General features: G+C 49.1%; 1 protein-coding gene across 1 annotated transcript in view; it reads right to left on the reverse strand.

Annotated features, from left to right (window-relative positions):
* Nucleotides 1–7,802: 7,802 nt before the first annotated feature.
* Nucleotides 7,803–25,764, reverse strand: part of LOC129712223 (V-set and immunoglobulin domain-containing protein 10-like 2) — a 78,909-nt gene continuing 60,947 nt past the window's right edge. Inside the window, exons 11-14 of the mRNA XM_055660480.1 lie at nucleotides 16,558–16,680; nucleotides 14,558–14,582; nucleotides 11,253–11,380; nucleotides 7,803–10,142 (exon numbers count right to left, since the gene is read on the reverse strand). Of these exons, the coding sequence (XP_055516455.1) occupies nucleotides 10,030–10,142; nucleotides 11,253–11,380; nucleotides 14,558–14,582; nucleotides 16,558–16,680 (389 nt within the window). The 3' untranslated portion in view covers nucleotides 7,803–10,029. The remainder of the gene's footprint in view (nucleotides 10,143–11,252; nucleotides 11,381–14,557; nucleotides 14,583–16,557; nucleotides 16,681–25,764) is intronic.

The raw sequence follows: 25,764 nt of genomic DNA on the forward strand, positions 1-25,764 counted from the left end.
TGGTGACCTATAGACCTAAGTTTTCAGACCTCCCATCTACCTCATTGGAGACCCTCACACTATCTTTAATTGGACTTTACTGGACTTTATTTTGCACTAAATGTTATTCCAATAATAATAATAATAATAATAATAATAATAATAATAATAATAATAATAATAATAATAAACTAACCTAAAACAACAAGAAGATTTGCATTGAGGCCAGCTCATGTTTAGTTTAGTTTAGTTTAGAGATACAGCGCAGAAACAGGCCCTTCGGCCCATTGAGTCTGCGCCGACCAGCGATCCCGGCACACTAACATTATCCTACACACACTGGGGACAATTCACAATTTTACTGAGGCCATTTTAACCTATAAAGCTGTACGTCTTTGGAATGTGGGAGGAAACCGGAGCACCTGGAGAAAACCCACGCAGGTAACGGTGAGAACGTACAAACTCCGTAAAAAGAGAGCACCCGTGGTCAGGATCGAATCCGGATCTCTGGCGCTGTAAGGCAGCAACTCTACCGCTGCGCCACTGTGCTGCCCCAAAGAGTGTAAGGGCAGAGAGTAATGCCCCTGTCCCACTTAGGAAACCTGAACGGAAACCTCTGGAGACTTTACGCCCCACCCAAGGTTTCCGTGCGGTTCCCGGAGGTTGCAGGTGGTTGCCGGAGGTTGCAGGCAGTGGAAGCAGGTAGGGAGACTGACAAAAACCTCCGGGAACCTCCGGGAACCGCACGGAAACCTTGGGTGGGGCACAAAGTCTCTAAAGGTTTCCGTTCAGGTTTCCTAAGTGGGACAGGGGCATAAGAGTAAGAGGGTCTTACTCTCTTAAACGCTGTAACCCGGTACTAATCAAGCAGGAATCTCTGATAACCATGGCACTGATATGAAGAGGATGCCAAATGGTGCTTCCCCTCCCCCCAGCTTGTGGAAGTGATTAGATGGATAATGGCGAGGAGAACTGATTATCGGGGAGACGCAGGTGTACGCTCTCTAGACGTCTAGGAATGTGCAGCAGAGTATCTGGAAATGATGTTCTGTGCAGGCATCTGTGTGTTTGACCACAAATACAGCAGTGAAATAGAGAAAGTACATTCCTGACTACAGGGTATAGATTAAAGTGTGACTGGCAAACATATGTGAGCACTCTGCAGTGACCTTTCCCTGGTTAAACCTCTTCTGAAGATATTACAGTGATCTCCCTTTGATGGGAAGACTGTCAATAGCTCCGCCACATGAGACTGTCCCACGGAAAGCATTAAGATCAAGTCCGTGGACTCTGACCCTGTTCTCCACTTCCCTCAGAGATAAAGGGCCAGCACGGTGGCGCAGCGCTACAGTTGCTGCCTTACATCGCCAGAGACCCGGGTTCGATCCTGACCACGGGTGCTGCCTGTAAGGAGTTTGCACGTTCTCCCTGTGACCGCGTGGGTTTTCACTGGGTGCTCCAGTTTTCACCCACATTCCAAAGGCGTGCAGGTTTTTTTTAAGATTAGAGGTAGAATGCGGAATCAGGACCTTCGGCCCACCGAGTCCGTGCCAACCAACATTCCCTGCACATTAACACACACACACACATTCAGCCCATCAAGTTCTATCCAACAATTGGAAACTTTAAAAATCTTTCCCCTGCACGGAGAACCCGACCTTTCCCTGTCGGGTCTCCGTTGTCGTTGGGGCTGCAACGTGGAGCGGCCTCCAGCAGGAACGTCCTGGGGCTCCAGTCACGGAGCTGCGGAGCTACTCACCATCGTGGAGCTGGCCGAGTCCGGAGCGGGTGGAGCGGTGGTGGCGCGCTGCTGCGACCCGACCCCGGGGATTCGGAGGCTCCAACCGCAGGTCTGGTAGACAGTAACACCGGGAGCCCGCGGGTCCCTGCTGGGAGACCGTTTTTCGGGGCTTCCGCAACGGCGACTCTCCCGCCCGAGTAGCGGGGTCGAGGATGACCTGGAGCGGGGCCTGACATCATCGCCCGGCGTGGCTTCAACGGCTGCGGGACTTTGCTAGCGCCTGCCCAGGGCTCCAACAACAAGACCCGGAGCGCGGCCTTGCACCACCCGGCGCGGCGTTAATGGCCGCGGGACATTTGTTGTCGCCCGCCGGGGGCTTTGTCTTGGGCTCTGACTTTGACTCTGACATCGGGGGGAGAGGGAAGTGCAGGGGAGAGATAAGTTTTTTTTGCCTTCCATCACAGCGAGGAGGAGATGCGCTGTGATGGATGTCTGTGTAAATTGTGTTGTGTCTTGGGTCTTTTTTTTCTTGTATGTATGACTGCAGAAACAACATTTCACTTGAGCCTCTATGAGGTTCAAGTGACAAATAAATTGTATTGTACTGTATTGTATTGTATTGTATTGTATCTCTGGAGTCTAATTAACCAATAAACCCGCACGAATGTGGGACGTGGGAGGAAACCAGAGCACTATGAGGAATACCACCCGGCCACAGGCAAAATGTGCAAACTCCACACAGACAGCACCTCAGGTCTGGATCAAACCCAGGTCGCCAGTGCTGTAAGGCAGCGGCTCAACCTGTGTAGCCTCATCAACATCTTGTACAACTCCAACATGATGTCACAAACTCTATGCCCCTGTTATTCCTATTCATTCCCATTCCCATTCCCATTCCCATTCCCATTCCCATGCTGAACTTTCTGTCCGGACCTCCTCCATTGCCAGAGTGATGGAGGAACAGCACCTCATATTCTCCTTTGGAGCTTACAACCCAATGGTATAAACATCGAATCTCCAAAATAGCCAACAACAAACCATCCCCTTCTTCTGACACCCTCCCATTTTGCCCCCCCCACCCTTTTCCCACCTGGGCGTCCATCTATTTGTCCCTTCCCTCTCCCCTTCCACCTACATTCCTTCATCTGGCTTCACAATTTGCAACTCTTCCATCCTTTTGTCTCACGCCTGATTTTTCACCTCTGGCCTTTGTCCAACCATTTGTACATCAAAACCCGCCCCCCTCACCTGCATCCACCTATTAACTGCCAGACTTTGTACTGCCCATCAACTCTTCCAACTTTTTTTCCAAACACCCACAATCGGTCTGAAGAAAGGTCCCGACTCGTTACATCACCGGTCCATATTCGCCTGATCCACTGAATTACTCCAGCACTTTGCATCTTTTTTGTCCCAACTTCTACATTCAATACCCTGACATTCTTCCATCTAAAGAAGTTACAGTAGTTGATTCAAATATTAATTAATTAAATCAATTAATTCTGATTATTCTCAGACTTGTCAACCAGCCACTTAGCTCAGCTTTCTTGCAATGGACGAGTCATTCAGTAATGTAGCAGGGAAAAAGTCCCACGGCCCAACTTGCCCATGCTGACCAAGATGCCTCATCTACATTAGTCTCACCTGCCCACATTTGGCCCATATCCTTCTCAGCCTTTCCTATCCATGTACCTGTACAAATGTTGTTATTTTACCTGCCTCAACTACCTCCTCAGACATCTCGGTCCACATACACACCACCCTCTGTATGAAAACGTTTCCCCTAAGATTCCTATAAAATCTTGTGGCGCCATCTGGTGGTTGAGCCACTTATAGATCGAACCCTCGTCAGTAGAGGTGGAACGGTCACGTGACTGAGTTTGGCGGGAGTTTGCGAGTCCACAGGTGTGTCCGACAGCAGCAGCAGAGACCTGGCTAGAGCTCTCACTTAACGCACGCGTGTGGAACAATTGTATTTGCCGATAAAGATCGTTTTATTCACGACGCGTGAATTACTACTTCTTCTTCTCCTCACCTTAAACCTGCATCTGCATCTTGATTCCCGTACTCTGCACTCTGAGTTGATTCCCGTCTCCTTTCCCTTCCCCTCATGATCTTACACACCTCTCTATAAGATCACCTTTCATCCTCCTGCGCTCCAAGGAATAAAGTCCCAGTCTGCCTAACCTCTCCCTATAGCTCAGGTCCTCAAATTCTGGCAACATCGTCGTAAATATTCTCCACACTCTTTCCAGCTTGACGACATCATTCCTATATCAGGGTGACCGAAACTGAAGACAGTACTCCAAATGCAGCCTCGCCAACGTAGTGCACAACTGTAACGTGGAATGTTTCCAATCAGCAATGATACAGAGGTTTTCGATACTTCATTGAGTCAGTGATAATATAGATGGGAATGGTGGCCTCCTGGGACTCCTGCATTCTTTCTTCGGCATTAAAATTAGAACCAGAAGGCGAGGGATTATCTGTCAAAGATGCTGACAATGTGTGGCTATGAAAGTGGTGAAGCCAAACTTGAAAGAGGTCACATCATCAGCATAAAATCCAAACTGACAGCTTTATGAAAGGCAGGTCATGCAAAGATTTTTCTAAACTCTTTGAGGTCACAACACACTTGGGAAGTTTTCTGGAACTTGACTTACATCAAACCCTCGCCAAGGCTTTTGTCATGAGGCATGTCTGATGGGGAATCTCTCGTGGGGCCCACGGTGGAATTGTATATTGGATTAATTGGCAAAATGGGAAACAGAGGGAAAATGATGAGGCTAATGATGGGCAGAAATGGTCCCATGAATCATTATGTCCTGAGCAGCAGTTAGTGGGACTGGAGGTGCTTATATATTTTTTTAATTGAGTTGGGACGGCATGGTAGCACAACAGTAGAGTTGCCGCCTTTATGTCACCAGAGATTTTATTACAGCGTTTATGTCACCAGAGACCCAGGTTCGATCCTGACTACAGGTGCTGTCAGTGTGGAGTGTGTATGTTCTCCCCATGACCCACGTGGCTTTTCTCCAATATCTTTGCTTTCCTCCCACACTCCAAAGACGTACAGGTTTGTAGGTTAATTGGCTTCGGTAAAAATTAGAAATTGTCGCTAGGATAGTGTTATGCCCCTGTCCCACTCAGGAGACCTGAACGGAAACCTCTGGAGACTTTGCGCCCCACCCAAGGTTTCCGTGCGGTCCCCGGAGGTCTTACCTTCCACTACCTGCAACCTCCAGCAACCACCTTCAACTAGCATCGCAGGAAATAACAGGGAAACAATGGGCAGAGGTTCTCGTTTATTTCCTCACCAACATGGTTCATGTAAAGACTATTGATGCTGGCTTCAATGCAGTTTTTTCCATTCTCATTTTCCTTGCCGGAGTTGGTAGATTTGCTCCCATTGCCGACCTCTGTGGCTGACTTTGTGGGCCGGTATCATGGCTCCTAGGCGGACTGTTCTGGTACCTCTAGGCTACTCCCAGAGGCCATGACCTTTGTTGGTCCAGCAAAACAGATATTCCACAAAGGCTCTGGAACCAAGGGTGCCGGAAAATCGGGGTGGTGGGCCTGTATTACCGAATCTTTCATCGAGCAACTTTCAGGATGAAACATTCCTGCACAAAATAACTTACCACGAACAATATTTACCTTCATGGCCCCTTTTCGTTCATCATTTTCAATACTTCATACTTTAGTTTAGCTTAGAGACACAGCGCGTTAACAGGCCCTTCGGCGCACCAAGTCCACACCGACCAGCGATCCCCGCACATTAACATTATCCTAGCGACTATTTTAAATTTTTACCTAAGCCAATTAACCTACAATCCTGTACGTCTTTGGAGTGTGGGAGGAAAGCAAAGATATTGGAGAAAAGCCACGCAGGTCATGGGGAGAACATGCACACTCCACACTGACAGCACCTGTAGTTAGGATCGAACCTGGGTCTCTGGAGACATAAACACTGTAAGGCGGCAACTTTACTGTTGTGCTACCATGCCGTCCCAACGCAATTAAAAAATATATAAACACCTCCAGTCCCACTAACTGCTGCTCAGGACATCATGATTCATGGGCCCATTTCTGCCCATCATTAGCCTCATCATTTTCCCTCGGTTTCCCATTTTGCCAATTAATCCAATCTACAATTCCACCGTGGGCCCCACGAGAGATTCCCCATCAGACATACCTCATGACAAAAGCCTTGGCGAGGGTTTGATGTAAGTCAAGTTCCAGAAAACTTCCCAAGTGTGTTGTGACCTCATAGAGTTTAGAAAAATCTTTGCATGACCTGCCTTTCACGGAAACCTTGGGTGGGGCGCAAAGTCTCCAGAAGTTTCCGTTCAGGTTTCCGAAGTGGAACAGGGGCAAAAGTGGGACAGGGTCATAACAAAAAAGAAATGACAAATAATACACTGAGCTATTTTGCTAAATCATTTATTCAGTTTGTTTTGGTGGTATTTAGTTACATATTCAACGGTGAATCATCAGCGGTGAGTGTGTGGGTAACAATGTCTTATTTTATTCAGAGAGCAAACCGTAATTCTGATGAGATTCAGAGACAATCAATGCCTGAGATGAGGTCTCTGGACCTCACCGAAGGTGAAGGGCCCACCTGGTACAGAATTTTTTAAGTTATCCCAGTCGTGAGCTCCCTGCAACACCGACCCGTAGACAATGGGCCATTAAGGCCACGGTAAGACTACATATTATAGTTAAGGGCCTGTCCCACTTGGCCGTCATTTACGCGACAGGCTGGTAGTGACTGACGTGCGACGGTCGTGCGCATCATCGTGCGTCCGCACAGCCGTCTGGAGCACGTGACGTCATTTGAAGATAGACATAAAATGCTGGAGTAACTCAGCGGGACCGGCAGCATTTCTGGAGAGAAGGAATGGATGATGTTTCGGGTCGAGACCCTTCTTCAGTCTGAAGAAGAGTCTTGACCCGAAACGTCACCAATTGCTTCTCTCCAGAGATGCTGCCGGTCCCACTGAGTTACTCCAGCATTTTGTGTCAATCTCCAATCGTCTTGGCCCCGCTCTGGGAGTAGGAGAGAGGGCGGATCTGGATCCACAACGGCCGTGAGCCTCAGGCCCAGCTCGGCGATCGTTTGCCTGCTTCTGCTGCTGCTGGAGGTGAGACTTTGAGCCACGCCAGGGTCTCGGGCCAGTCCCACCTTGGCCGTCAGTTACGCCACAGGCCGGTGGCGTGCGAAGATTTTGTGCAGGCCGAAGTCCACACTCCTCCACACCACTCCATGCACCCGTCCCGTGCTACCCACGCGCTACCCACACGCTACCCGCACGCTAGCAGGTCACGGAAATGGCGCGTGAATGACGGCCAAGTGGGACAGGCCCTTAACAACTTGACGACTGAAGACCACAAGATGGTGCTTGAAACATGGCGCCCCCTAGTGTACTGCCTCGGTGAAGTCTGCTATTCCTACACTGTAATTGTCGCAGTTTTGTAATTATTAATGATTGCGCTTATGCATAGTATGAATTTACTGATCGTGTGCAGATTGTGTGGAGCCTGCACATATTTAGGTTTATGTTTATAATTCTTATGTGTACTGAGGTACTATGAAAAGCTTTGTTTTGCCTGCTATTAAAGCAGATCAGATAATACTATACATACATACATACAATCAAATCAAAGTACAGCAGGTAGAGCAAAGGCTAAGATAGAAAGTGCAGAATATAGTTAGACAATAAACAATAGACAATAGGTGCAGGAGTAGGCCATTCGGCCCTTCGAGCCAGCACTGCCATTCACTGTGATCATGGCTCATCATCCACATTAAATACCCCGTTCCTACCTTCTCACCATATCCCCTGACTCCGCTATCTTTAAGAGCTCTATCCAACTCTCTCTTGAGAACATCCAGATAATTGGCCTCCAATGCTTTCTGAGGCAGAGAATTCCACAGATTCACAACTCTCTGAGTGAAAACGTTTTTCCTCATCTCCGTTCTAAATGCCTACCCCTTAGCTCTCAACATTCTAGCGCATCAGTTGGTATCTTTTTTATTTATGTTTAAAGTAAGTTCTTTAGTTTTTTTTCTTTGGTGTTTTATGTGGGGGGGGGAAGAGGGCATGGCAAGGGGGAAACCATCCTTCAGCCACTTCCTGGCGAGGATGCGACTATTATCCAAGTCACGTTCTCGCCCCCTCCTCGCGGCCTACCAGCTGGATTGGCGCGGCCTTTCCTGCCGGGACCAGACCACAGCTTTAGCAGCGGCAACGCAGCGCTGGATACATCGCGGAGCGGGCAAGTCCTTACCTGGGATTGCCGTTTGGAGCTCCGGAGTGTTGGGCCTGCTGCATCGATATCGTGGAGCTGTGGTTGCGGAGCTCCCAGCGTAGGCGGCGCTGACTAACATCGCGGAGCCCTGGGAACCTTTGTCGGGAGTCGCCAGCGTGAATCTCCACCCAGCTCGGCCTGTGGACATCGGGAGCTGCGGACTCCGGTGGGAGGTGGCTGATTTAGAGGTACAGGCAGCTGAAGATGTTCTACCTTTCGACATCGGGGTTCCATCATTCCCGGCGAGAGGGCCTGAGCATCAGGCCGCCCGTAGCGCAACTGCGGAGGGATCGGGGGGACCCCGACCACGGGGGAACATTGGGGAACATCAGCGAGGAGTTTGACTGGACTTTGGTTCCTTCCCTCACAGTGGGGAACTTTGGTACGCTGTAGGGATGTTTGTGTTGTGGACTACTGTGTTCTGTGTTGTGTGTTTTTTTACTTGTATGACTGTAAGGAAAATAGTATTTTGTTGTCTCTTAATTGAAGACAATGACAATAAATGAATCCAAATCCAAATCCAAATCAGTTACATAAACTCAGTCCAATGTTCACAATGTGGTCGAGAGATGACTGGATCAGTCCCCTAGCTTGTGGAAGGGCCATGTAGAAACTTGGTCACAGAGGGGCAGAAGCTGTTCCTGAGTCTGTGGTGCGTTCTTTCAAGCTTCTGTACCTTCTGTCAGATGAAGCAGGGAGACGAAAGAATGACCGGGGAGTGGGTATTTGATTATGTTGATTGCTTTGATGAGGTAGCGTGGGTGTAGATGGAGTCAATGGTGGGAAGTCTGGCCAGTCTGGTGGACTGGGCCACATCTACTACTCTCTGCAACTACTCTCTGCAATTTCAGAGGTCTTAGGCAGGATGTGATGCAACCTGACAGGATGTTTCCTATGGTGCATCTGCAGAAGCTTCCCCTGCAACCCTGTGGGCTTCCTCTGGGTGCTCTGGTTTCCTCCCACATCCCGGAGAAGTGCAAATTGGTGGGTTGGTGGGCTGCTGTAAATTGTCCCCAGTGAGTTTTAGAATCTGAGGGGAGTTCATGGGAATGCAGCAGAGTTACTGCCTCACCAGAGGTCAAGGGGCCACCTGGTACGAGCAAACTCCACACAGACAGCACCTGTAGCCAGGATTCAACGGGGTTCTCAGGGGACCAAGGTTCAACCCTGGCAACAGGTGACATTTTCACATTCTCCCTGTTACCGCATAGGTTTTCTCCGGGGATATCGATCGGAATGTTACAGCTGAGCTACCCTACTTCCTCTGATTATTCCGTTAATGTTTTCCCTTGCAATGCTACCAATAGCAATTCCCGAAAGAAAATGATGTCTGGCACAAACCATCATGGGAATCAGATGTCATCAAAGATCCCACTAGAAACAATGGGGGCAGCAATCAAGGTGACTACTGGAGAATGTACAAGGAGCAGAATGGGCGGGTAGTGAGCCAGTTAGAGATGGCCCTGCACTCCTGATCAAAATAGCAAGCTGGGAAATTCGTCCCTAGTTTAGCATTAGTTTTAGTTTTAGAGAGACAGCATGGAAACGGGCCATTCGGCCCACCGAGTCCATGCCGACCAGCGATCACCCATTGGCTAGTTCTATCCTACACACTGTGCACAACTTACAGAACCCAATCAACCTACAAACCTACGCGTCTTCGGAATGTGGGAGGAAACCGGAGCACCTGGGGAAAACCCACGCGGTCACGGGGAGAACGTGCAAACTCCACCCAGGCAGCACCCGAGATGAGGATGGACCCGGGTCTCTGGCGAAGTGAGGGAGAAACTGCACCAATATGCCACCGTAAAGGACAGACAATGGTCATTATTTCTAGTTGCCAGGCAGTACTTGATCAGAAACAATTAAGCTCATATGATGTTTATTTTACGTGTGTTGTTTTCAAATTAATCGAGCGACGAACTATTATTGAGACTTTATGAAGGTTTTGGTGCTCCACAATGGCGATGAAACTCCAGCGGCTCCATCTCCAGCCCTCAGGAAGCGGGTGGCTCAGTTGCTGCAGCCTCGTCCTGCTCATCATTGACTGAAGGCTCGATGGTTGCTTCTGCGGTGCCTGCCTCCTCTCCCGAAGCTCCGGGACTGGACTCTGCAGGTTTAGAGTAAAACTGTTAGCACATTCTCCCCTCTCCCATCAGGCAAGAAGTCCAGACGTTTGCAAACACATGCTTCCAGATTCATGGATAGATCTGGAATGAGGTCCACCACCTACCGGAGACATTTCAGCCTATAGCCCGACATCGGATTAATTGCTGGGCCACTATTTATACAGCATTTGGAAGATTGGATCAGATATTGTGAACTAATGCAACTTTCCAAAAAATGTATTAACTCTGGGCTTCCAGATTATGATCGATGTCTCTCAATAGAAACATGCACCATTTTCCCAACTGCAACCAGAGGAAAATTCTCCATGGCAATTGGATGAAGGTATGTTGCTTTGATCTTCTTTCGGGGGGTCTGGTCCTCGGCAGGCATAGCTGAGAGCGTCTGACATGGGTCTGAGAGAACGTGTTACAGACTTTTCCCTCATAGAGCTAGATAGGAGCTGAGACACAAGAAACTGCAGGATCTGGGATTACCAGCAAAACACAAAGTGCTGGAGGAACTCAATGGGTCAGGCAGCATCTGGGGAAGGAATGAACAGACAATGCTTTGGGCCGGACTCTTCTTCAGACTAAAGAAGGGTTCTGATCCAAAACTTTGTCTGCTCATTCCCTCCTCAGATGCTGTCTGACCCGTTGACTTCCTCCAGTATTTTAGTTTAGTTGAGAGAGATGTGGAAACAGGCCCTTCAACCACCGAGTCCGCATCGACCAGCACTAATTCCACCCTACCACTAAGGACAATTTAAGGAAGCCAATTGAGCCACAAACACACACGTCTTTGGGATGTGGGTGGAAACTGGAGAACCCAAAGGAAACCCATGCAGTCACAGGGAAGAACATGCAAACTCCACACAGACAGTGCCCGAGGTCAGGATCGAACCCGGGTCCCTGGTGTTTTGAGGCAGCAACTCTACCGCTGCGCCACAGTGCTGCCCAAAACGCATTTGTGCTTTAGAAAGGAGCTACGATGGAGAGGAGTCAACCAAGGCCAGTTTGGGGGCAGCTTCCGGAGATCAGTTGCCCATTCCTCATGTCGAGAACCGATGGGACCAAAGGAGACAAAAAAAGGAGATAGAAAATCCATCTGATACCTTCCGCCTGTTCCCTGCTGGCCTCAGCATCTTGTCCTTCGGATGGCAACGCAACCTCAGGATCATCTCCCTCGGATGGCAACGCAACCTCAGCGTCCTCCGGCAAGTTAATCTGCTCCTGCAGTTCACTAGGAGGTTGGTGGAAAGCAAGGTGGAATGTTATTGAGAGTGAAGACCATCTCTATTCATTGGCAACATTTCAACTCAGCATCAGGCACAAAAATACCCATGCAGAGCCTTCCCTTCAACAGACCCTTTAAAATAATTACATCTGCACAATGCTCCTCCTTTGCAGGTAGGTCCCTTCAATCATATTTGTGATTTGTATAAAATCTTTATAGACCTCTTTTATAAACCTATATCATGGAGTTATAGTTATAGAATTATGCAGTAAAGAAACGGACCCTTTGGCTCACCATGTCCACGCTGACCATTAAGTACAAGAAGTTAGACACAAAAATTCAGCAGGACAGGCAGCATCTCTGGAGAGAAGGAATGGGTGACTTTACGGGTCGAGACCCTTCTTTAGACAGAGATGCTGCCTGTCCCGCTGAGTTACTCCAGCTTTTTGTGTCTATCTTCGGTTTAAATCTGAAGTTCCTTCCTGCACACCTGATCATTGTACAGGTAGTCTACCATAAAGATAGCACACTGACAAAATATTTTTATTGTAGTATGGATGTCAAAATAAACATACCAGATTGTCACTTTATTCCCTAATGAAGCTCTACTCTATCCCTGGTTATTGTTTTGTCCTTACTGGGGTTATATAATGCTTTGGGATTTTCCTTAATCTTATCCGCAAGTGACATCTCATTCTCCCTCAATGACCCATTTCTATTTGAAATCCTCCATGCAATTTCTATACATCTAAAGAGTTTTCTCAGTTTTCATTTCTGTAGATGTACAAGATTTTATGTTCTTCATTCAGCTCTCAACATCTCTCGATGTCCACATTTCCCTTGGGCTTGGGCTTGCTGTCTATACGTTTCACCCTCCTGGAAATACATTGGTCTTCCCTGGGCTTTATCTTGCACTAAACGTTACTCACATTGCTCCCTTTATCATGTATCTGCACACTGTGGATGGCTCAGTTGTAATCATGTCTTTCCACTGACTGGTTCGCAGGCAACAAAAGCTCTTCGCTATACCTCGGTACACGTGACAATAAACTAAGCTGAACTTGAATAATATTTCAGTTTTGAAGAACTCCAAATTGGTGAATGTGGACCAATCTTCAGGCATCTGTTCCCAGTCAACTGCGGTCAGGTCTTATCTTATGATATTGCGACTTAATTCTGGATTTCTGGGATATTCAATCCTTTTCCGTAATCAAATAATTCCGTAATCAATTAGTTATAGCCACTATCTACAAAATCACATTTCAGCTTCCTAGCCAGCAACATTCCTTAGGATTAGATCCAGTGTTATCCCTTCCTTACATAGACCGTCAACAATCAGCTCAAAAGGTTCTCTCAGTCACATTGTAAAATTTCTCTGTAACATTTTCCTGCTACATAATCTTTGATAACATTGATATTTAGCAGGCAATCACTTCGGCCACTGCAGGCAAGGAGGGGGGGAATTATTGACGCAGAATTGCTGCATTATGGTGAAAGGCTCCACCGTACCATTCAGCAGAGCAGGACAACCAGCACCTCAGCCACAAGTGGTCACTGGAATATCATTCTGCCGGAATAATAGCAAGGATTAAAGGGTTAAACGGGAACAGGTGGTTCAAATGCGGTGGCTTATTGTCCTTTGATTGTGGCAGATTGAAGGGTCATTCATTAAGTGGGGATTTAATAGAGTGAATGAAACGTAATGTTCCCACTGAGAGGGAATACAGAAGGAAGAAAACCAGGAACAGCTGGATCAGGAGTGGAATACAGAAGTGCTCATTTCACACAAAAGGGTGTTCAGTGTGAGAATTATCCCTAAAATAGATGGTGGATCCAGAAGGATAATGGAAGTTCTCAAGAGAAATCTAAGCTTTGAGTGGCACCCAGAGAGAGCCATGAAGAGATCTTTCGAGACCAGCCAGAAGAGCTGAATACTTGATTCATTTGGTTTAGTTTAGTTTATTGTCACGTGTACCGAGGTACAGTCAAAAGCTTTTGTTACGTGCTATCCAGTTAGCAGAAAGTCAATACACGATTACAATCGAGCAATTTACAGTGTATAAATAATACAGGATAAGACAGTAGACAATAGACAATAGGTGCAGGAGTAGGCCATTCGGCCCTTTGAGTCACCTCCACCATTCAATGTGATCATGGCTCATCATCCCCAATCAGTACCCCATTCCTGCCTTCTCCCAATATCCCCTGACTCCACTATTTTTAAGAGCCCTATCTAGCTCTCTCTTGAAAGCATCCAGAGAACCGGCCTCCACCGCCCTCTGAGGCAGAGAATTCCACAGACAATCGAATAACAAGGGAATAACGTTTAGTGCAAGGGTGACCAAAGAGGTAGATAGTTGTTCAGCACTGCTCTCTGGTTGTGGTAGGATGATTCAGTTGCCTGATAACAGCTGAGAAGAAACTGTCCCTGTGCGTTTTCACACATCTATACGTTTTGCCTGATGGGAGAGGGATTGGCAGGGGTGCGACTCGTCCTTGGTTATGCTGCTGGCCTTGCCGAGGGCAGTGTAAGGTATAAATGCAGCCTAGGTTCACGAGGTTAATTCCCGGGATAGCGGGACTGTCATATGTTGAAAGAATGGAGTGACTGGGCTGGTATACACTGGAATTTAGAAGGATGAGAGGATATCTTATTGAAACATATAAGATTATTAAGGGTTTGGACACGCTTGAGGCAGGAAACATGTTCCCGATGTTGGGGGAGTCCAGCACCAAGTGCCACAGTTTAAGAATAAGGGGTAGCCATTTACAATGGAGATGAGGAAAATCTTTTTCACACAGAGGGTTGTGAATCTGTAGAATCCTCTTCCTCAGAAGGCAGTGAAGGCCAATTCTCTGGATGCTTTCAAGAGAGAGTTAAATAGAACTCTTAGAGATAGCGGAGGCAGGAATGGAGTACTGATTGTGGATGATCAACCATCATCACAGTGAATGGCGCTGCTGGCTCAAAGGGCCAAATGGCCTACTCTTGCACCTATTGTCGATTGTCTATTGTCTATAAATGGAGTCAATAGCACGGAGGTTGGTTTGAGTGATGGTCTGAGCTGCATCCACTGCAATTTTTTGCAGTCTTGGAAGGAGCTGTTCCCAAACCAAGCTGTGATGCATTGTGAAAAATATACAGTCTGGCACTCCAAGGCATATGTAAGGTGATTTACTTACTGTTGAAACAGCAGGTCATGTAACCCTGGGGGGAAGAGATAATCAACCATTAAAAAGTACCAACGTCTCAATATTATCCATGAATTAGTTAAGGGAACACAGTTGGTATGCAAAGATCTGATAACAAACTTATTCCATTTAATTAAATGTGCTTTAGATGTGTAAAGTGTTTAGGCTGCAATTGTAGAAAATACAGCAGCTGCTTGTGAAGTTAATGGCCAATATTATGGAACAACCAAGTGATTTGGATTAATACCGGCTTTCACTTGAAAATTAATAATTTCCAAACAGTTCTTTCTTTCTCTCAGTCATTACCAAAGATCCTATAGCGAGCAAGTTGGTCCACTCGATGAAAAAGACGTAGCACGGTCATGGGCACATTCATGGGTAATTTTCGGCCCCATTTCCGTAACCGGCTTCCATCTCCGCACCAAAGATCCCATAAGATACTAGTGCGGAGACGGGAGCTGGTTATGGAAACATCCTCTTAAAAATAAAAGTTATTTGGTAAAAATCTTCTCCTCATTTTCAGAATTATAATTTATTAACACAAACCGTTCCCCCGCAACGTTGATTACACTGCGGGTCGGGTTGGGTCTGGTTACGGAAATGGATGAAAAAAAGGCCCACGTTCCATTCCATTGTGTACTACACATCAGCCCATTGCATTTAACAGGAGTGGTCTATCTTGCTCCACAATAGGATCTTGGTCATTACCCTCCATCTAACCAGTGGTGCAGTGGTAGAGTTGCTGTCTTGGAGCGTCAGAGACATGGGTTCAATCCTAATTACGGGCGCTGTCTGTATGGAGTTTGTACGTTCTCCTGGTGACCTATTGTTTTCTCCGGGTGCTCCGGTTTCCTCCCACACACCAAAGACTTGCAGGTTTGTAGGTTAATTTGCTTCAGTAAAATTGTAAATTGTCCCTAGCGTGCAGGATAGTGCGAGTGTACAGGGTGATTTCTAGACACATAATAATAATAAATCTATACCAATATCAATACCATCAACCACGCATCTACACTAATCCCATATTAATTCCCTTTTCTTTATTATCTTCCCATTCCTATCATGTCCACCAGATTCTACCATGCACCTGGGAGGAAACCGAACATCCAGAGAAAAACCCAATTTATTGACTTCGTAACCAAACAAAACCCACATGTCCTGGTGTAGTGGATCATAGAAACATAGTGAACCCAGAGGAGTAGGCCATTCGTGCTTCGAGCCTGAACCGCCATTCAATACTCATGGCTGATCAGACAGTATCCCACTGGTCAGAATCTAGCCACAAGGGTCTTTGGTGCTGTGAACCTCAACTACCCTCTGTGGCTTTGTTTACTCTCTGTGTGAAAAAAGTTCTTTTCTCGGAAAAAGGATTTGCCCACCTTATCCTTAAGCTGTGACTATCAATTACCTGTTTTCCCTAGTTCTATGTTATCCAACTTTTGCATCCACTCCCGTCACACCCCTTAAGAATTTCAAAGTTTCTCACTTATCCCCCTCCAAACCTGCGTGTCTTAGGGAGTATAAACCAAGTTCACTCACGCTTTCACATAGAGACGTACAAACTCCACACAATCAGCACCTGGTGGTCAGAATCGAACCTCCCTCTATGGTAATAATGTCCTTCCTCCTAGTTTGGAGGATACTGTACGCAATACAGGGTGGATCGCACCAGACCCATAATAAGCAATAAATCCCATATTATCCCTTTTCCTTTTGCTCTGAAAGCTCCCATTCCTACCGCTTCCACAAGATTCTACCACCTGGATGCCTCTTTGGAGCTGTGTGTGGGATGAAACCGAAGGTCTCGCTGAAAACCCCCGCAGTCCAATCGGCCACCATTTAGATAATAAACTCCGTATAGACAGTTTTTGCCCGTAGTCACATCGAACCCTGATCTCTGGCGCTGTGAGGCAGCAACTCTACCGCTGCGCCACCGCGCCGCCCTTAGATCTGAAAATAATTTATGTGCGAGCAGGATGTTTGATACTTACATGGAATGTTTTCACGGTTCCGTATAACGTAGCGAAACATCAACATGGTCCCGGCAACGGCAACCAGCATCCCGACCACGGCAGCACCAATCACTGCTGGCAAAGCACTGAACGGTGGGTCAGCTGAAAGATAGCCGGGAACAAGACCAAGAATTCAGCAACGCCCTTTCAATCCACGTAGAGATCTCAGTTCAGTCAAACATCAATAGCAAGCTTAAAATTCAACTCAACCAAATGAAATTATGTCATAAGTTCATAAGTGATAGGGGCAGATTTGGGCCATTCAGCCCATCGAGTCTACTCTGCCATTCAATCATGGCTGATCTACCTCTCCTTCCAAACCCCATTCTCCTGCTTTCTCCCCATTACCCCTGACACCCGTACTAAACAAGATCTATCTCTGCCTTAAAAATATCCATTGACGGCCTCCACTGCCTTCTGTGGCAATTTCCTCTGCAATTTCAACAAAACATCTCTTGGGCAATGTAAGATCATTAGAAGAGAGATGAAAAGTAATAAGGGGGAGAGAGCCAGGGGGAGGTTTTCAGGTAATATCAAAACCCAGCACAAAGCCTTGTGACTGAGGCTGCAGCAGGGACTGTGGGGTTGTACAGTCCCCCACAGTTCGTGAGTGGAAATTGCCATGTGCGCTGAATATGTACCAGAACAATGAAATTTGTACTTGTTGCAACCCTGCAGGCTCGTTAGACTCAACAACAACAAGAACTATAGAATAAATTGTTAGTTAATCTCAGAACAACGTGGGGGGGACCTCCGGGAGGGAGGGGGAGAACAAAGAAGGAACTGGCGCGGGGGTACTTTGCAACTTCGTCAGTGCCCTTTATGTAGCGACCATTTGCATACCTTGGGTAGGCAAGCAAAGAATTTCACTGTGTCTTGTTACATGACAATTGAGTATTCCATTCCATAAATTAGACCAGGATAAAGCAGAATAGGAAGTAGCAATCATCACAATGCAAACTCCGTAGTTGGGAGCTGAGGCAGGGTTGTGGTTAGGGTTAGTGCAAGGTGGTTCAAGAACCTTATGGTTGAGACGAAGAAGCGGTTCTCCAATCTGAGGAACCAGTTCTCAGGCTTAAGTATCCTCTCCCTAATGGCAGCAGCAATACATGAGCATGGTCAGGGTGGTGTGGATCTTTGATGGCATTAGCTGCCTTCTGGAAGTGGAGCTTCCTGTACAGCAGATCTCTCCGATGGTAGGGAGGTCGGTACTCCTGATGGATTGGGCCATGTCCACCACTTTCTGCAGCCTCCTTCGTTCTTGAGTGTCTGAATTTCCGCACTGTGTTGTAATTCAACCAGTCAGCTTGCCTTCCACCTGTAAAGGTTCTACAGTCAATGAGGTAAGGTGCTAAATCTCCTCAAACCTATGAGGACACAAGGGCATGGGTGAACTTTCTTTGTGATTGCATTAATATGCTGAGCCCAGGATAGATCAGCAGAGATGTGTACACCAGGAACTTGGAGATCTCCACCATCGGCTCGTCAATGAAGATAGGTGAACAGTCCTCGAACAGCAGTCGTTTTAGTGTCTGGCTACAGTCATGGGTATAGAGGGAGCTGAGCAGGCAAATATTGCAAGGTCAGAGAACCTTCAATGACATAGAACGTTAAATGTTTGATCAAGATCCTAATTTGAGGAAGGACATGCTTGTGATTGAGGCAGTGCAGTGTAGGTTCACGAGATTGATCCCTTGGATGGCGGGACTTTTCATATGAGGAAAGATTGAAAAGACTAGGCTTGTATTCACTGGAGTTTAGAAGGATGAGGGGCAATCTTATAGAAACATATAAAATTATAAAAGGACTGGACAAGCTAGATGCAGGAAAGATGTTCCCAATGTTGGGCGAGTCCAGAACCGGGGGCCACAGTCTTAGAATAAAGGGGAGGTCATTTAAGACTGAGGTGAGAAAAAACATTTTCACCCAGAGAGTTGTGAATTTATGGAATTCCCTGCCACAGAGGGCAGTGGAGGCCAAATCACTGGATGGATTTAAGAGAGAGTTAGATAGAGCTCTAGGGGCTAATGGAGTCAAGGGATATGGGGAGAAGGCAGGCACGGGTTATTGATAGGGGATGATCAGCCATGATCACAATGAATGGTGGTGCTGGCTCGAAGGGCTGAATGGCCTCCTCCTGCACCTATTTTCTATGTCTATGTCTATGTCTAACAAAAAGGAAGCGCAAGAGACTGCAAATGGTGAAATCTTGCACAAAAAATCAAACATTTGATGGACTCAGTGGGTCAGGTAACATTAGAGGTGGAAAATGGACATAAAATGTTTTGTGTTAGAAACCTTCTTCAAGACTGGAGTAGGAGATAGATGGTAGAAAGAGGTGAGGGGAGCTCTGGTCCCCTTCTAGTGTAAATGAGCAGTCTGTGTATTGGTCCAGGGGATGTAACAAGGTATTAAATGAATACTTCTAGTCTGTATTCACCAAGGTGAAGAACATGGAGGGTATCGAGTCTGGGAAGGAGTAGATGGATAGACTAAAGCACCTCAGGATAAGAACCCAGGCCAGATGAGATCTATCTTAGGTTTCTACAGGAAACCAAGGAGGTGATTACTGGAGTCCTGCTGGGAATGTCTGCATCTTCATTCGCCACCATTATATAGATGTTGGCTTCATGGAGTTTAGTAAGGCATTTGATCGCGTCCCAGATCAAACCCAGACGGTCAAGGTACATGGGATCCAAGGCAAGTTGGTTCATTGAATCCAATATCGATTTAGTAACAGAGTGAAAGTAGTATTGGAGGTAGACAAAAATGCTGGAGAAACTCAGCGGGTGAGGCATCATCTATGGAGCGAAGGAATAGGTGACGTTTCGGGTCGAGACCCTTCTTCAGTAGGTAGTATTGGATGTCTGCAACCAGTGGTGTACCCGCAGAGGTCAATTGTGGGACATTATTTGTCTGTTAGATGTATTAGCAACTCAGATGTGAAGAGAGAGAGAGAGAGAGAGGGAGAGGGAGAGAGAGAGGCTGTGTATTTCTCAGCTCCAGTGGCTGAGAGGTTTTAAGTGGCCTTTCAAGGTTTTTTGGTGGAAGGAGAACGAAGAGAGGCAGAGGGGCTTCATAGTTTAACTTATTGTTGGACTGTTGAAACTTTCCTGTGCTTTAAAAATGCCTCCACAAGTGTGAAAAGCCCTGAGATTTCTCTACATTGTCGAGGGAGCGGCTGCCATTGGCGGACTGCCAAGAGTGCCTGGAGAGCGAGGGTATGAAGTTTTTGGTGTCTTTGTCGTGTTTTTGGCACTGATTCTCTGCCCTAAAGTCATTTTGCACAGTGCGGCTGCCTGGCTTAATGTGAAGAAGGTGCTTTTGGTGTCGGCAAGAAAAGGCGAGGTTTTCTCGGCAGTGGATTGAACTTGGAGGATTTTCTACTTTCAGCTGGAGGACTTTGCTTTTTGAGGATTGCTTTGGACTGTGACTGTCCCTGGGAATTGATTTGCTGAGCTGCTGGGGTGCCGGGAGCTGGTTTGTGCCTCTATCCCGGATGGCGATGGCGGGGGCTCGGCAGAAGGCGAGGAGCTACGCAGTAGTGACATCAGCAGCGGAAGCGAGGACATCTGAACATGAGCCTCATGTTGACTTGGACTGGGACAGTTTTGGTATCTCGGTTCAAACTGGGCCCCAGATGTCCAGGGGATCAATTACGAAGGCTATGAATGCCCTTCTTGGTAGGGGGGCTATTGTCTCTTCCGAGCTCGAGAGGGGAAAGGTTGAGATGATATTGAAGAACCGGGAGGATGTGGCCAAAGTGGTGGAGAGCGGGATTTCAGTGGGGGGGGGGGGGGGTCCATATACAGGTGGACCCATGGGTGTCCAGGGTGAGACCGGTTCTCCTGCGGAGTTGCCCCACATGTATTCCGGATGCGACACTCATTCCACACCTGTCTCAGATTGGGGAGGTGCGGTCTAAGTGCTTTAGGCTCATGCACCCTGGGGGGGACCCGGAGGAAAAAGGGATTCTCAGTTTCAAAAGGAGGGTGTTCGTGAAGGTGGGGGAGGGGGAAGGTGATGAGGGGAGTTTCGAGGTGGAGTGTAGGGGTCTCCCCAGAACCGTGCGTTGGAGTTGGGGAAAGGCACGGTGTCATGCGTGCGGTGGTTATGGACATCTCCGAAGGGAATGTCCTAATCAAGGGGTCGCTGCTAGAACTTCTCGCGCAGCGGCCCAGGAATGCACTGCTGGCCCATCAGGGGTTGCTCGTCAGGTCTCGGAGGGGCGGGGTGGAATCGCTGACCTGGCAGGGGCTGCCGGCTCTGCCTCGGTGATCCGGGGCAGCGGGGATAGCCCTTCTGGGTCTGCAGTTTCAGCCTTGGGGACCCAGGGCAGCAAGGGCCCCCGCCCCCTACATCCTGAACCTGAGGGGGTGGCTGAAGGTGAGGCACAGGGTGAGGGGGGAGAGAAGTGGGAGCAGCAGAAGAAGAAGAAGAAGAATAAGCAGATAAAGATCACCCAAGCGAGTCAAAAGCAGGCGGGTGTGCTACTGCCGAGTGCGGAGATCACCCAAGGGGCGCCTGTCAGCTCCAGGGGGGTCCAGAGTGAAACTGCCGTGGCCCAGCAAGGAGCTGAGGTGGCTCTGAAGGGGGTAGGGAAGGCAAAACGCGCGGGTGGTAAGGAGGCGGGGGGTAGTGTGGAGGAGGAAGACCCTCTCCTTATGGAGGTTACCACACCGCCGCATGCTAGTGGGATAAAAAGGAGGATTGGGCCTGGTGAGGAAGAGCAGGGACGTGAGTCCAAAGTTAGGGGGGTGGATTTTTCCAGATCTTCCACCACCGATGTGGTTGGAGGTCAGGAAATGACGTCGTCTGGGTTGGAGGTTGAGCATCCACCTCAGGGATCTCTCGAGGGTACCACAGGGTCAGGTGATGGGGTAGACCCCTCTGGAGTTGTGTCCTCTGGGCGGGGGGATGTCCTTTTGTCTCAGGGGCCCTCCGAGGGGGGGATCTCATCGTGTGTTGATCTTGGCTCCCCTGGGGGTGTGTCTTCTGGGTCGGAGGAGGTCCCCTCGTTTCAGAGGCCTACTGAGGGTGTTAGCACGCAGGAGGGTGGGGTAAGCTCCCCTGGTAGTGCGGACCCTGAGACGGGGGATGAGCAGAGTCAGCCCGAGGGGGGGGGGTCGGGGGGAGTGGTGTTCCAATCAGTGCTCAATTTTAGAGCCAATGGTGGTTCTGAGGTGTGTATTGTATTGCCGGATGATTTAGCAGGGGAGGGGAAAAAAACTAGTGGAGAGCCTCTGGGTGTTGCCAGTGGAGGGGGTGCTTTCGGTGCTGTGGAGGTCGGAGTTACTTCAGGCAGCGACCTTCTTTCAGATTCTGGGGGTGCCAGTTTACCACAGACCCTGGGGGTGCCTCTTGTTTTCTCTTCCCCAGGCCCAGGTATAGAGGGTGAGGACAGAGCGCAGGAGCCCAGCCAGTCAGTGGGCTGCGTGATGCGGATAGGGGCTTCGGGACCCTTCCCCGGCATTGATCCTGGGGGTGGTATCATGCCGGAGGAGAGGGAGAGTGGTGGGGCCGATTTGTGTGGAGGGGTTGGCGAAATTCCAGAGAGCTCTGGTTTTTCGAATTCTGAAAATGACCTTGGGGATGCTGAGCGTGTTGTGTCAGGTGCGAGTAACTTGGACGATAGCCCAGGATCCAAGGACGAGTCTCATGAAATTGTTATCTGTGAGGTGAGGGAGTTTCTAAAAATAAGCCGCACCAACAGAACAAGGTTAGAGGCGGCTAAGAGACGGTGGGCTGATCTGTCGGCCTTAGTTAAAACTCTCGAGGCTATCCTTGCGACCAAGGATAGTGATCTTCCTGGCTCTGAGCAGTGTCAGTTTAGGGACTTTTTGGAGTTCCTAAAAAGAGAGGGGGCTACAGAGCCCAGGAGGAGAAGTATGAGGATTTCAATTTAATGTACCAGTGCATTCACGTTAGCTACCCTAAACTTAAACGGGAGTAGAGCGAGTTTTCGCAGGTTCCAGCTTTTATCGGTCCTTAGGGAGGGGAAATTTGCAGTGTGTTTTCTGCAGGAGACGCATACTGTTGTCAAGGATGAACCCACTTGGAGGTTGGAGTGGGAAGGAGAGGTCTATATGAGTCATCTTAGCTCAAATTCGAGTGGGGTGGCCATTCTGTTGGCTCAGAATTTCCTGCCCAATATTATAAAAGTGCAAGAAGTTGTGCCAGGACGTTTGCTCCATCTGGCCGTGAGCCTGGATGGCATGCCGTTGCATTTCATTAACGTGTATGCCCCCAGCTCCGGCACGATGCAGGCCGGCCTAATTCAGGAAGTGAATGCTCTGTTGAGCACTATTGATCGGGGAGAGTGTGTCTTCCTTGGGGGGGACTTTAACTGCACACTTGAGGTGCGAGATCGTTCTGGTACTCAGTGTGCTCCTGCTGTAGCAAAGAAGCTGAGAGGGTTGATTGATTCTTTTGAGTTGGTTGATGCGTGGCGGGACCTCAACCCAGACTCCACTGCTTTTTCGCGGAGGTCTGAGGGCGGTGGTTCCCGCATTGATCGAATATATATCTCCCGAGCGTTTGTTTCCCGTGTCTCAGCGGCCTCAATGCAGCTGGTGCCATGCTCGGACCACTGTCTGGTGCGTGTGGATTTTAATCCAGCACGCGTTCGGGCTGGGTCTGCGTACTGGCACTTTAATAACCGGCTGCTGGAGGATCGGTGTTTCCGGGAGTCATTCACTCGGTTTTGGGTGCGGTGGAGAGAGAGGCAGAGATGCTTCTCTTCCCTAAGGCAGTGGTGGGATGTGGGGAAAGCTCACATCCGTATTTTTTGTAAGGAATACACGTGGGGGTCGACCGGGCGGCGGGACTCAGCGGTTGAGAAGCTTGAGAGGGAGCTGATGGACGCAGAGTCTCGCCTGGGTCAGGTTGGAGGTGACTCTTGCGAATGGGGTGTGTTTCATGAGAAGAAGGAAGCCTTGAGGAACCTGCAACTTGAGCGGTCCCGAGGCGCTTACGTGAGGGCGCGGGTCCAGATGCTGCACGATCTGGATCGAGCTTCGCCTTTCTTTTTCTCTCTGGAGAAAGGGCGGGGAGCCCGCAAGCAGCTCGTGGAGCTGCTCGCAGATGATGGCTCCTCTGTCACGGATCCAGAGAGGATTAGTGCCTTGGTCAGGTCCTTTTATGGTTCCCTGTTCTCCGCAGGTGGAGTCAGCGGGGAAGCTCAGCAGGACCTGTGGGAGAGTCTACCGGTTATAGATAGGGAGGTGGCCGATCTTCTTGATGGCCCTTTATCTTTGGAGGAGTTGACTTGTGCACTGCATCAGCTCAGGAGGGGTAAGTCCCCCGGGCTGGATGGGCTGACGGTAGAGTTTGTAAGAGCCTTCTGGGGTATCCTGGGGGGTGATTACATGTTGGTTCTGGGGGAGAGCCTGGCGACAGGGGAGATGCCCCTTTCGTGGCGTCGAGCAGTGGTTGTCCTGCTGCCCAAGAAGGGGGAACTCCGCCTGCTGAAAAACTGGCGCCCGGTCTCTCTCCTATGCACAGAGTATAAAGTATTTGCACGGGCGATGGCAAATCGCCTGGGCTCTGTGCTGTCTCAGCTGATTCACCATGACCAGTCTTACACAGTCCCTGGTCGGTCCATTCAGGATAACATCCACCTGGTTAGGGACCTGATTCATCTAGCACAGGGAACTGGTCAGTCAGCTGCGTTTCTGTCTCTTGATCAGGAGAAGGCTTTTGATAGGGTAGAGCATGAATACCTGTTCGGAACGTTGCAAGCGTTTGGATTTGGACCGCATTTTGTGGCCCGGGTCCGCCTCTTGTATGCTGCAGCGGAGTGCCTTGTGAAGGTTAATGGTGCGTTGTTGGTTCCCTTTCATTTTGGGAGGGGGGTCCGTCAGGGGTGCCCCATGTCAGGTCAGTTGTACTCGGTCTGTGTGGAGCCATTCCTGTGTCTTCTTCGGAGGAGGTTGACAGGCCTGGCCCTACCGGGCCCAGGGGTGGAGTTGGTTCTTTCGGCCTATGCCGATGATGTACTCCTTATGTTCACCGATCCTGGTGACCTGCGGAGGATGCGTGATTGCCAGAAGATTTTCTCGGATGCATCTTCTGCCAGGATTAATTGGAGCAAGTGCTCTGGACTTTTAGTGGGTCAGTGGCAGGTGGACTCCCTGCCAGAGGAGATGGCAATGTTTGCGTGGAGCACCACGCACCTCCTCTATCTGGGGGTGTACCTGAGTCCCACTGAGGATGCTTGGCCGGCAAATTGGCAGGAGTTGGAGACGAAAGTGGTTGCCAGGCTGGGGCGCTGGTCAGGCCTGCTTGGAGTTCTTTCTTTTCAGGGGAGGGTGTTGGTCATAAACCAGCTGGTGGCCTCCATGTTATGGTACCGGCTGGCTACTCTTGTCCCACCTCCCACTTTTGTAAATGCTTTACAGAAGAAGCTGGTGGACTTCTTTTGGGGAAATAGGAAGCACTGGGTTTCCGCAGCTGTCCTGAGCCTCCCGTTAGAGGAGGGCGGCCAGTCCTTGGTATGCGTGCGTACCCAGGTGGCGGCTCTCCGCCTCAGGACTCTGAGGAGGTATATGTATATAGAGAACCCCCCCAGATGGCACGTTTTGGCCACGTATTTTTTCCGACGGGGTCGTTGTCTAAGGGGGGTCTCGCGGCTCCCGGTGGCGGGCATCAGTCGACCCGCCCTAAGGGGCTTGCCTGTTTTCTACCGGGATGTGTTAAGAGTGAGGAATCTGGTTGTTTTCAGCCAGCGTGTTGCTCCACGAGGGGAGGGGGATGTTGCGGCTGCGGGAGTGGCCGGTCCTCAACAAATCATGGCGGGTGTCGAGGAGAGGCGTGCGCCCAGAGTGGTTTTAAATGAGCCCTTACCCGCTCCGTCAGATCTGCTCATTGGGCCTCGGTTCCGGGATATATCTCGGGCACCGGTTCCACACAACCTGAGCCGCCTTTCGGAGATGATTAGCGTGCCGTTTCGTGACGCGAAGAGACGCTCACTGTATAGAATGTTCCTGCACATTCTGCACCTCCTTGCCTTCGTCTCCCGTCCCGACACACCATGGCGGACGGTGTTACCACCTGAAGGAGGGGAAGGTCCCCAGTGGGGGTCCCTCTACAAGGGAGTTGTCCCCCTATACGTGGGGGACCTGGGGTGGAGAGTGCTGCACAGAGCGGTGGCATGTAACAAACTTTTGAGTCGGTTCACGGACTCGT

This window comes from Leucoraja erinacea, chromosome 32 (genome assembly GCF_028641065.1).
Source record: "Leucoraja erinacea ecotype New England chromosome 32, Leri_hhj_1, whole genome shotgun sequence".
NCBI classification, from domain to species: Eukaryota; Metazoa; Chordata; class Chondrichthyes; order Rajiformes; family Rajidae; genus Leucoraja; species Leucoraja erinaceus.